This window comes from Rhagoletis pomonella, unplaced genomic scaffold, assembly GCF_013731165.1.
Source record: "Rhagoletis pomonella isolate Grant_MI unplaced genomic scaffold, Rhpom_1.0 Rhpom_scaffold_00001, whole genome shotgun sequence".
In the NCBI taxonomy this organism is placed as follows: Eukaryota; Metazoa; Arthropoda; class Insecta; order Diptera; family Tephritidae; genus Rhagoletis; species Rhagoletis pomonella.
In genome coordinates this window covers 14,027,996-14,041,724 of record NW_023458555.1, presented here as the reverse complement: position 1 = coordinate 14,041,724, position 13,729 = coordinate 14,027,996, and the positions used below count along the sequence as shown (strand labels likewise).

Here is a 13,729-nt window from a genome sequence, read left to right as displayed (position 1 = left end):
TAGCTGCCGTTGCAGCTCTTCACGATCCTCGGAATGGACCAGTTCGTAAACGGACTGATGCACAATATCGGACTGCAAGAGAGGTAAGAGAGGGGAGGGAATATTGTTCAAAAAAAGGTAGAAAAGGCTTGAATCAAAAAATAAAAAAAAATACAAAAAATCAGAGGTCAGTAGCCGTGGCACTGTGGTACGTATTTTTTTTTTTGTTTTTATTATTTTTATTTATCTCTTATTTTTTTACAAATTCTTCTTTGATTTGTTTGCTTCGCCTTTATTTGTATTGCTTATTGATTTCTTTATTGGCGCAACGGTTTATAAATCATTTCGCGAACAAATTGAAAACCTGGTTTGGCATAACGTTGCGCATGCGCCGCTCATTCGAAGTGCCATTGATTTTGTTCTTGTTTTAACTGCTGGTATCGGAAACAAGGAGTTGCTGCGCTAAATTGAGCCATACATAATTTTGTTTTGGGTTCAAAGTTCTTTCATGTGTGTGCAGCTTTTGGTTCGTTTGTTCTTTTAAGCGGCTTTGGTGCATGGGATTCTGTGGTCTTTTTTTATATGTAGAACGAATATATGTAGCTAGTGTTGTAAAATATTATTTGAAAATTAAAAGTGAAGCAGTTAACTTTAAGCGGTCTGTTTATTTCCTTTATATAAAGAATGACTTTATAGGTTTTAAATAAGGTACAACCCAGTACGTTTAAGTTTTACATCTGATGACCTTCACAAAAAATGCCTCCTCGTATTATATATGTATATATATGGATGCATACATTCATTTGTATATAGTTCGTTTCGAATAGGTGGCAACCCTAATTTAAAAACATTTTCTAAGTAAAGTTGTTTTAAAACACTTTCGTTTGGCACCTTTGAAAAATATTTCTGCGAATGTTTATCAAATTAGTATATGGTGTATTTTCCTAAAACTTTACGTATCTTAAGTTGCGCGCAGTGGTTTAATTTTAGGCAAAAAAAGTGTCTACATTTTCTCCAATGGCATCACATTAGGCTATTAGCGCTATGTGTTAACAACCTAACTTAAACCCCGCGTTCCACTCTAACTTAACCTAGAAACACTTTCCACTGGGTTAGTTTTTCCACAGCAATATCACATTAATTTCATACTGCACACGCGTCTATAATTGCCAGCAATCGACGATGAGACTTGGAATTCTCACTGCATGCAAAACAAACAAATCCACAGCTGATCAGTATCGAAGAAATTAAAGAGAACTAAAAAATATATCAATTCTCATGCCCAATTGAATAAGCTGTTGAAAAAGGAATATAGTATTAGGGTGAGCACAAAACACATTTTTGTGGTAAAAAGTAGGTATAATTTAATATGTATATTACCGAACTGGATGATGGATAACTTGAAACGACATTTTCCCTGGTAGACAGGCATCGAGTAAGATCGAAGGTGGGGAATCGAATAAGAGAAAGTTTTCAACGTCTTTGACACTTTACCGGCCGTTTCTGAATGAGCCAACGCCTTTTTGGTTACCGTAGATTAGTAGGTCGCAATCAACGATCCTACGAACCTGTCAAAATATTGCAATCCGGACTGCAATGAGAAGTCTTCCGATGATGCATGAAGGCAACCAATATAGCGCGGTCCTTATGCTCTTTGTTTCAGGCCAACCTAAAATTTACGCATGCCAGCAATTATCTGTTAAAAATGTTTCATGCGCGTACAATTTGTAAGGGAAGAATCCGCGGGGTGCATAACTTAAAGCGCAGTTAGCCACGGACGAAAAACGCAGAACATGTCAGCTGACACGATCTATCTTATGGGATCTACGTGTTAACAAAAGTCTAGAGTTCACTTGGTAGTATAGATCTTCAATAACTCTGCCGCATGGATTCGGCTGAATTTGGGTTTTGTTCTACCATATTGGCATAGAACTAAGATTTTAACGAATTCCACAAGGAAAAGTTTAGCAGGTTCAACTAACATCGCTAACCAGAAATCCTAGAAATTGCCTGCCAACTTCACGAGCACCGGCGATGTTCTCGGCTTATCTGACGTTCCCTTGAGATATGTGCGTTGATTTATTATTTACCGTAGCAGTATTTTCGTATATGTTGGAAAGTGGACTTAAAAGGACCACCGTGACTGGCGTAAAATGACTTTCACAACATTTGAACCAACGAATACTCATTTCGAAAATAAAATTTTATCACTTGGATCGCTATTAGGTAACAGTGGCTGAATATTAAACAACAGGCAAGACACGCGCCGTCAAAATAACATGGCGTCACAAGCTGCCAACATCGACCCGTCCGAATTGAAAGCAACATCAGCTGAAGTAGCGACTGAGCTATCATTCCTGAAGGAAAAGCGGCGAGTTGCAATAAACGGCGAAGGGAGATGAAGGGAAACGGAATAGCTTGAGCTTTGCCTAAATCCAGAGCAACACAGCTATCGGAAAATGGGAGAAATCTCGACCCTCCCTCAAGTTATCTCATAGCAGAGCTAAACACAGCCATGACATGAAAACCAACGAAATCATGAAAAAATTTAACATTCAATATGAGTAGTAGTTATTGGCGAAATTAAGCTATTCTCATGCAATTCAACAAATACCAACTATGTGTTTTCATAAACTTCCAATGGTATTAGTGAGAGACTTTACGCGATGCTACCTTACAGTCTATGATTGAAAATTTGTCAAATTCTCGCGTATGTGTGAGACACGTGTGCATCTCTATTTGAGACCAACTCTATCACTATCCAGTATTAAGTAGACTGTCTTGTTTCTGTTCATTGAAGGATACTTTAGTGCATTTTATTTTGACTAAGTTCTAGAAGCGCCTCAATGAATGATTTTGGAAAACTAGAGACCGGTGCCAGGTCTATGTAAGATCGCTGTTATCAGCCAAGTTTACCTTTCCACCCATTGTAAGGTTGAGAATAAGAAGAAGCTGCCGTCAGCCGGAATCAGTACTTATTTGCTTGAGGATAGGATTCGGAGAGTTTTTAGCATCACTGTGCTGCCTTCGCACAGTTGGTGTTACAAAAAGCAACAAAAATATTTCGAGAGGCCGCCCCAGCCAGCCACTGACCATAATAAATAAAAATCAGATCAGCGGGTGGATTGCGCAGTCGCAGTGCGCTGCTAAAACAGGCAAAACGAACAGAAAGCTACTAAAACTACAACAAGGAAGCAATAACCGTGAAAGCAGCAAAAGGGCAGATGCAATCGATTATTGGCGCATCGGTTGTACATTTGGCTTAATGTCGTTGCTGTTGTGGTTGTTGTACGTACCTCTTCAATGGCGTTAAAACGAACGCATTTGCGGATTCCACTTGCTGCCAGCTATTGAAATGAATTGCAGTGAGAAGATTGTGGGCCAGTGTACTACCTACATACATACATACATATGTATGTATGTATGGGCGAGTGTGAGTGTGCGACGGGGATTCCGGTAACTGTGGCCAGTGCTTGCTTGCTCTTGTTTAGCTTGTAAGCTGAGTAAGCTGGCTGCGAATAAGCCGCAAATCCCTTCCGTTGCAGGCCGGTGGGGTGTATACGCAATCTTATTAACTTGTTGCGTTTGTTAACTCTGCGCTAATATCGCAAACAAAAACAACATCAAACAAACTCAAAGCTAAATATTCACTTCCAGCCACCAGCGTCTTTGTACGGAGGAGCTGGTGAGTAAGTGCCGCATATTTGCCGCTATTTGTTGTTATTCTGACTTACTTTTCTTTATTTATAGAATTTTGTTATTGTTTTTGTTCACGTCCTCCGTTTAACTGTTGCTACTAAAAAAAATTGCAATGAAAACTAAGAAAAAACCTCACCTTTGCTACACGATTTGGGTTGCAACGAATTTGCCCAGCCGCTCGCTAGCGCTGCAACTTTCTGACATCAATACTCGATATCAGGATGCAATTCAATTGTTAAAATAATATTTGTATTGTGCCAACATATCGATACACATACATATGCTGGTGGTACATAGCTGAGCAATGCATTTATGTGCGAACAGTTGAGCAATTTTTAATTTAGTTGTAAATGTGTAAATCGACATTTGTACCGCCCACTTTGGCATCTCAATTAAAAATTAAGACTTCAACGCGGGATATTGTGCAAGCGATCAGCTGCATTGGATAGCAAACTAAATACATGTGCAAAAAGCATGTAAGTACGTATGAATGTAGGTATGTAAGTAATAATGTTTTTGTTAAAACTGATGCACAGCTGTTTTTTGAACGAAAAAATTAACGGATAAATTCAATTAAACATTTACTACACACGTGTGTACATACATATACATACATATGTGGTAGTATTCGTACGTACATATATACAGACACAGGTAACGGTAATGTTAATAATGATAATTGCAATGGTAACGGTAATGGTATTGATAATGCTAATGGTAATAATAATGGCAATGGTATTTTAATATTAATGGAAATGGTAGTGGTAATGGAAATGGTAATGGTGGTGATAAAGGGAATGACTTTGGTGATTGAAATGCTAATTTTAATTGTAATGGAAATGTTAATGGAAATAGCAGTGGTAATAATAGTGGCATTGGTAATGGTAATTGTAATTGTAATGGTAAGGGTTCTGGTAACGACAATGGGAATGGTAGGTTAGGAAGCACACTTAGGCCGCCGTGGGCCGTCTGTGATAATGGTGACGGTAGTTGTAATGGTTTAAGGAATGCTAATGTTATTGGTAGTGTTAGTCATAACAGTTGTGGTAATGCTTATGTTAATAATACCATTATCAGTGGTACTGGTAATAGTAATGTAAATGGTACTGGTAAAGGTAATAGTATTGTTGATGGTAATGGCTATGGTAATGATAATGACATTGACAATGGAATACAATAACAACGGCAGTGGTAGAGCACTACAATGGTTATGGTAATGAAAATGGTAATGCTTATTGTAATGCTCTCCTATTCTCAATCCCGACTATTTGGTCCCCGTTCAAACAATTTGGGTAATGTTAGGAAATCCATGTCTGAAATTCAATTAGGGGGCTTATAAGACGTCATGAGCGTCATACTGTCTTAAAGTCATAAAATGTCTTAATGTAAAATAGCGGTTGAAATGCATTTAGGAGATTCGTAGGGTAAAATAAAAGCGATATTTTACAAGCTTTTAATTAACTTTTTTCTATTAGCTGTTTCAGTCAGCATTAGTATGGTTTCAGCCGTGAAAATTCCAACATCGACCAGTTTTTCATACTTCGTCAAACCTTGAAAAAGCAATAAGATAAGCAAAATCGACACACGCCACCATTTCGTAGATTGCCTCAAATCGGTTTTATAAAATGAAAGTGCGAGCAGAAAGTCCAAGCTTCGAAACATTACGAATGGAGATCCAATTTTAATGAAATTTTCCATGTAGTACTTTTGTCAAGGAATGAAGAAATTAAAAAAAATCCCATTTCTGCTGGCATATGTGAATAATATGATAACAGTTATGAAAACGAGGGAAACCAGATTAATCTTGCGGTGGACGACGACAAGACGAAGTACCTCTTTGAAACACACGAAAGTCTTCGCTTATTGATATATACGTCACTGTTGGCAGCTACAATTCCGAAAAAGTGAAGGATTTTATCTACCTGGAATCTGGCATCAACACAACCAAGCAAAGAGCAATTGCTTAAATGTCTTTTCATTGTTGTGTCGAATAAGAAGATTACATTAGATTATTGTATACCAAAGACCCTTGCTCCGACACTACGGTCAGTCTTAGAACCATCAGTATATCAGTTGGATGTTGAAATTGTGGCTAAAATTATGTCTCGTAAGAAATAAGTAAACGAATTCAAAGTCCTTCCTCTCATTGTTCAAGTAACTATCTAGCCAATTTAGGTCAGATTCTTTAGCTTTTTAATAGCTTTATCTAATATAGGGTTCCATTAGAGCTTGTCATCGAGGATAACTCCCAGATATTTGACCTGTTTTTTGAAAGTGTATCTTTTCTCCCTGCCGTTTGACCCGTTTCGACTATACCATTTAGTGTAGAATGCGCTCTTTATTAGTTTTGTGATGATGGCTTCAAACCTGCCTCCTAGTTTTAAACATCGAAGATCTTGTCACTTATGGTCTACTACGATGAATCACAATAGAGGGAGGAAGATCATTCCATCCCATGCACTTTGGCTGAAATAGGCACTCTCTGCGGCCAAAAGTTCAATTTTCAGCTTTTTGCTTTCAAAATTTTGAACAGGCGGACTTTATTCTCTATACTCTAATTAGAAAAGAAGTTATAAATTTTTGACCTTAAGTTAACCCTGGTCCCCCATATGTCAACCTAAAGTTTGTGGTTTTGCTTTTGGTTTGTGCTAGAATTTTATTATATAGAACTGCAGTGGATCGCGGATGTGTTTTACGTATATAAAAATTTTGAAGGATGATTGACTATTGACAGTAACAATCGTGGTTTTAAATAACATTTACACTTTTTACATGTGTATAGACAATGCATACTCCATTGAAAAGTTGCTCAGCTCCCAGCGAAATAACTTCCTGGTTACATACAACTCTGCATTGTTTAAAGGCATAAATATGTATGTAAATATGTGGCACAGGTATGGTAGCATGTATGGACAAATGCATAGCTTTTACGTGTCATTTGTAAAATGAACACATTTTTATATTTGGTTTATTAATTTCTTCTGTTTCGAAAAATGTAAATTCCATTCAGAATCCAAAAAAAACCAAAAAAACAATAGAAAAAACTCATGGCATTCAAAGTGTAATTAACCGCAAATCAAAGACGGTAGCGCATTTGATAATCACCAGCAATTAGAGATTTTGAAAAGAGGAAAAAGTTAATTATATGGACAGGTATATATAATCTCAGATATATGAAAGAGTTCGTTTGCGTGCGTAGAAATGGGGTGCAGCTACAACAAAACTATAGATTTCATTCACAAAAATGCCACAAACTTAAAAAAAAACTAGTCAATCAAATACTGAAAGAAATACAAAATATCAATTTAATTGATACAAAAAAAAAAAGATTCAATCAGTCGCAGGCGAGATAAAATATAAGGAGTTTGTATAATAAATAAATATCGTGTGTTTGTAACCAGTAACCGCAGTAGCTAGAACTAAATATTTGTTTTGCTTTGTTCAAATATCCTCAGGTAACTTGCTTTGCGTCTGTGTGTGCGCTTCGCTTGTGGCTACTCACCTGATGAAAACCCAAATAGCTCTCGATGCTGTGCGTTGCAAAGAAGACCTCGCCTTCGCATGTCAGTATCATTAGAAATCCATTTAAGGCCTGCAAGAGAAAAAAATATTCATATGAAAGAATGGATAAAATATTTTATTTAGAAATTATTTTTTTTAATAAAATTGTGAATAAGTAATAAAAAGGCAATGAGCGTGATGAAATTAATTACTCAAATTTGGTTGCGGACGGCAAAGAGGAAACTGTGCACCGAAGAGACATTTTTGAGTAGATTGATGAGGGTTTTAAGACCATTTTATTTATGTTTAAATGATTTAAATGATTTTAGACATACATACATATGTACATATCGTCACCTGAAATGCAAAAAGACGTAACAAACATCGTCGCTGAAATACAAAAAGTCGTAACTTATGAAAAATTCAAAATTAAGGGCTTGATTGATATGATGGATTTCGTCGAATTACAACTGAAAAAAAAATAAAATAAAAAATATTAGTCACGACTTTTTCCATTTCAGTTACGATGTTGTTACGTCTTTTTGCATTTCAGGTGACGATATGTAGTTAAAGTTGAATACACGAATTTGCATTGGATTTCGGCTTCATAAAGTTCCTCCGGAGTGTTGATGAAATATCAAAGAGCCGAAATACTTAAACTTTGGTATTGCTAAAGCAAATCAGCAGAGGTCATTGCACCACTCATCACTCCTATCAGAACCAAGAACTTGCGCTTACTAAGCGCCGGTTGGCCAGTTACAGTAGCTCATTTGTCCGCCTACGGTCCACCTCCGCGGCCAGAAGGACATTGCAACAGTGCATGTTGGGGTTTTGGCCTAACGTTCTTTGATACGACTGTGGGCTCATCCAAAAATGGGCAACTCATCAATCATACAGTTTCCTGCAATGTCACTGAGTCCTTGAACCCAAGTAAGTCCAATTTGGGTGCAGTCCTTGGTGACCTTAAGCCTTCCCCATCGACTTTCGGTTACCATTAGCGGTTCTAGAGTCTTAATTTCTGCTTGGCTGTCAGAGAAAATTTAGAAAAGGGCGTACGCTTAGTAGGCAGACCATTGCCTCCCTTATAGCGTCCACCACTACCTGCAATACGTCGCATAGATGCGATAGCTTAAACATGATATTTACGGGCAGTTCCTGAGAGGAACCTCGGTGAAAATGATAACTAAATCCTTGTTTCAAGGTCTATCACTCTCCCATGTGTAGAGTAGGATCCAATTGGGAATAGTCTTGCAACACCCCGTTTCTTCAGGTAAAAAGTTCGAGTTTCTAAATATTTCCGAGGAGTTTTTCTTAGCCTGATGGCTAAGCGGATTACTGCAGGCTTGCCTGCAACGTCCCCGGTACAACGTTAGACATAGAGTTAAGCGTTCGAGCAGGAATACTCTGATCTATTCGTTCAGAAAGTGTAGACGTTATACCGCTTTACTATTGTGATCTTAAGGCCTAAGGAGGAGTATTAAAAATTATATTTCTGGCCATAGAGCTTTGCCATCGAAGTGGTTGTAAGTGCTCTTGTGATGACTTGGGTAAATGAAAGAAGAGATAAGAGAGAGAAAGGGAAAATTTATATCTGTCAAATAATATCTGCCTTATTTTTTTAAGTAAAGAAGGAATCCGGACATGATGAAGCAAAGGAGACTTCAGAATCGTGCTCAGCGCACTAAAATACAAAAGACAAAGATAATCTGATCCCCGAACCGCGACACTATTTTTGTGTATCTATGTTATTGATGGTTCTGACTTGGTTTGTTTGACAGTTTTCGATCTACTCGTGGTCAGGTTGGCCCTGCAACTTTTCATGAAAACGTTCACAGAGCCCTTGGATGTAACCCAAATAAAGAAATGGATGTAAATAAAAAGAGATTAGCCACATAAAATCCCTCCTATGATTTGCAAACGAGCTTTGTTTGAGATTATATTCATGTACATATATGTAAACATACTTTAATTGAACTGTATGCCACGCTTAATCTTGATTTGGTATCATTTCTTGCATAGCCATCCTAAAGGTCTTGAAATGATTTGCAAGCAGACTACAAAACATATTGAAGCAGAGGGAAGCCTTAAGATGAAGAGGACCAGCCTTTAAGCAAGTTTTAAAAATGTCGATACTGAAATCACAAGAGATATCAGCAGTTGTACTACTGCTGTAGCCAATCTATCGATGGAGAGATTTTACCAGAAGGCTCGTCCAACTTTGCAATCCAAATTTGATCCATGCGAAAAAACGCTCACATGGGCTTGGTGCGCGCCAAATTTCCGAGAGAATGTCCTACCTAGACGCCTTGACTGACTACTGCACAGCAAATTATCCACATCTGCCAACTCGCATATTAACAAGAAATTACATACAAATTAAAAATATTCTTCTTGGCGCACTAAAGATAAAATAATTGCCATCAATGAACCGACAAGCAAATCATACATACAAAGTGATTGCCGCCGATGACCGCTGCCAGCCAGAGGAGTGGCTGATTGCAACAACAACAAAGTGATAGCGTAAACATAACTATGTATGTATGTACATTAGGGTGGCCCAAAACAAATAAAGTCGAAATTTTAATGCTCTCACCCCCTAGAATTGTTCTATATCGAAAAAATATACTCCTTTTTTTATTATGAAATCAAAAAATATTTAGAGGTCGTTTAGAGGTAATTGGGTTATATTACTGGGAATCTCCTGAAGAGGAACAGTGTTTTACCGATCGAAAAATATTGATTTTTAAGAATTCTATACCATTTCTACGAAAATGTTTTTCCCCATATAAAATACATGGAAAACTTTGAGCGCTTTAAGCGACCTCTAAATATTTTTGTTGTCAAATTAAAAAAAAATAAGGGTATATTTTTGTCGGTGTAGAACAATCCTATGAGGTGAGAGCATAAAAATTCCGAATTTACTTTTTCACATGCACTTTTGGACCACCCTAATGTACAAATGAATGAATTAATGTACTTAGTTGAGAATGCTTAGCTGTTGTTTTAGTTGTCATTGCCGCCATTGACTTGGTTGTAAATGGGTAAATCCATCATTTTTTTGTAAAAAAAAAACGACCGAAATTTTTGAATGAATGAAAGAGTTGGGTTTTAGCACCACGACGCACATCAAAATCATCGCCGAAACAAAAAAATACATATCTACATACATATTGACGTAGCCATCATAGCAGAGCTCTACATTGAAAAAAGGGAAACCAGGAAATGGCGAGCAATTAAATCAATGTACCACAATATTGTGGAAGCTGCCTGCGGTCGATATGACCCAAAGAGTGAACTTCACTTGGATTTGGGCCAAATGATTGTGGATGTGGTCGTGGTTGAGGCGAATCAAGTAATCTCTGCTTGCGCACTTGTTATACTTATTTTCAGATGTGTAGCTTTGGGGATCGATAGGCAAGTGTAGCACTGACCAAATTTGGTGGCAATTTTGAAGTTATGCGTGCGTACTCATACATATATGTATATATGTACATTGGCTAATAAATATACGAACTTTCATATTTTCCGCTAATTCGGTGGTCTGATTTAAGATACCTCAGTTTTACTTTCAGTCATTACCGTTATTGAGGGAGTTTCAAATTTTTGTTTGACTTCAGTAGTTTTATTTATTTTTCCAAAATTAATCAGAAGTAAGCTTAAATGAATGTGAAAATTAAAATTTCCTGTTAAATATGAGAAAAAAGGCAATAAGAAATACTTTCTCAAAGTCTGGTTAACACCCTGTTATATGCATGGCATCGAATACGTCATTAACAATGTTTAACCGGAGATTAGTGTCAACCAGGCTTTCACGATATTGCTTGGAAAATCATCTTTTCAAACGAAGCCTCCTGGTGGCTGTGTTAACAAGCAAATCGGACGCATCTGCAGATCGGGAGACCCACACATGATCGTCGAGAAGCCAATGCATCCTCCGACACGGACAGTTTGGTTAAGATTTTGGAGCGGTAGCATAATTGGTTAATTAATTTTTTTTTTTACTGGAAGCGTCATTTTGGTCAGCGCTACAGAAGCGTGATACAAAATTTGTGCGCTTAGTTCGGTAATCGTGTTATCAGCCGACTCGGCGATGTCAATTGGCCACCTCGGAGCTGCGATTTGACGCTGCTAGACTTTTTTGGTGTTCCGTGAAGGACCGACGTTATGCGAAGAATCCATGAACGGTTCAGGCCCTCAAGGTGAATATCAAGCAAGCTCTTCGCGGGATAGAGCCAGAAACCGTCATCAAGGTCTAGAAAAACTAGGTTAACACTATGTGAAGGTCATCAGATCTGCATCGTCATTTCGAATTTCAAAAAATCAACGATACAGGCTGATTTGAAATTTGATGGGATGGAAACCTCACCTCTTTTCATTCAGAAATGGTTGGGAGGAATAAGATGGCACATTTGGAATATTTATTAAGGTTTTTAATTAGGGTTTCCACCTGTTTTAAAAGCTAAATTAAATTTTGACGTCTTAATGCCATGCACGTTCACTAGTTGTCTTATACTGCTGGTGAATATAAAAACCGAATTCTCACTATTCGGTTTAAAATAACAAACGATTAACACCTAAATTATAAAAAGATTGAAAAAGACGACTAACCAAACTGAAAACAAAACGTTTTTAGAAACACCGATATTTTTTGAACATCCCTAATTGAAAGTTAATTTTCATTCATAGGTTGCGCGGTAGGTTTGGGATGCTCCAGTGTAAAGATCCTTCAACTCAACAACAACTTCATCAAGAACAAAGGGCGTCCACAATGGACGGACCTAGTGCAAACGGACCTATCAGCCTTCGGGACGAATTGACATCACTCTAGGACATTAGCGCACACAAGGGGTGGGTTTTGGGGTTCAAACCCCCCCTAAAGCTAATGACCCCAAATGCAAACTGTATCTTAAGGCTAAGAATCCAGCTCTCAAGGAAATTATAAGAAATATTTATATAATTTCTGTTTCTTGAAAAAGCGCTTTGCTTTTGCTGTAAGTTTTCAAGAGGAAATGAATATACGAACATTTTTTTCTTTGAGAGCTGCAAACTGATTTAAGAAATTTTGGTAGAAGAAAATTTCTTTTCCATTTCTCGTCCGTCGTTTTATATGAATTTTTCGTTTTTCTTGAGAGTTCAGTTAATTTTTTCGGTATTCGAAATATTAAAAAAATTTAGAAATCGTGAAAAATCACCATCTCTATCGAAAGCCAGAAACCAGAAATCGAAAAAAGGAACATAAAAGTGCAAAAATTCATGGAATCAATAAATTTATTTTTAATGAGTCATTTTTAATATTTTTTATTAGGAACTTTTGAAAGTTGAGCGCATCTTGAGTTTATAGAACTTTTTATTAAACAAGTAGTTTTTAAGGAAAGAACACAACCGACTTCAATTCTTATATTCAAATTTAGGGGTACCGTTAATTTCTTCATTATCCAATCATCGGATCTCTAAACCAAATTACGGGACGAACTTGAGGTACCATCTTTCCAATAAAAAAAAACGATTATTGAAATCGGTTCACGTGGTCCAAAGTTATGTATTCCGGCGAATTGATATCCTCCCCTTTTTTTTGAAGTCGGTTAAAAGTGTTTGAGTTCTGTTAATCTTATGTAAATACAGTGCCGTTTATGAATTTTAAAACGTTTATTTATTTATTACATACTGTACATAAAACTTGCATAAATATATTTTAAAGAGCGTATTATCTGATGAAAATTTTCAGTATTTTCCGGTGATATATCTTCAGAAATATAAAACCCCCCTAAAATATATTCCTGGGTGCGCCCCTGCTCTAGAATGACTCTTAATATCATCATGAAATCATTTACTGGGACTCTCATACTACATACTTAAGTTAATACGTCTTAGCGTACACATAGCAGTGGGAAGATTCAGCCGGAATAAGCTGCGTAGTTAGAACTCCTTATCTTCAATTCATTAAAATAAATCCACCAATTTCGTGTTTCTTAGTTTTTCATTACTTATTTCAAACTTACAATGCGCATCGACGCACTGTCAATAACCATAATCAGGCAGAGAGGCGTATGGAGTGCACACGCGCATGCGCAATAATACAAGCGCCATACATACATATCGCTGTACGCAATTGGAGTTTTTGTGAATTGGGGGAAAAAAATAACACAGTTACATATTTGCTGGAATGGCTGGTTTTTCTTATGCGCGGCCTGCCATACAAACAGCATTGCGCATGCGTCGCGGCGCGAATTCGCAACGCAAGTACGCGTGTGGAAGCGCAATTTTCTGCATACGTTTTTTTCCATCAGCAGTTTCAGTTTCCACAAGCAAGCGTTGAATTTTTATTTAGCTCCACTTCTATTTTTGCGCTTTTTTTTCGTAATCGCTCCACAGCTTCGGCTGCTGCATACTTAACTAAACAGCTTTCAACAGGTGTTGAATTTATTTTATGTGCTTGGGCGTTGTTTTTTTTTGTCGATCATTTTCTATTTGGCCATCTATTTGGTCATAATCGGAGTTTTGCGCTTTGTGTTGCAGCTTTTTTTGTTGTTGTTGTTGTTGTATACATAAC

The 13,729-nt window shown here is 37.2% G+C and overlaps 1 protein-coding gene across 1 annotated transcript in view; it reads right to left on the bottom strand.

Moving 5' to 3' along the window:
• Positions 1-13,729, bottom strand: part of LOC118736558 (neuronal PAS domain-containing protein 2-like) — a gene marked incomplete in the record, with an annotated part of 114,047 nt that overhangs the window by 8,839 nt on the left and 91,479 nt on the right. Inside the window, 2 exon segments of the mRNA XM_036466641.1 lie at positions 1-72; positions 7,181-7,270. Of these exon segments, the coding sequence (XP_036322534.1) occupies positions 1-72; positions 7,181-7,270 (162 nt within the window).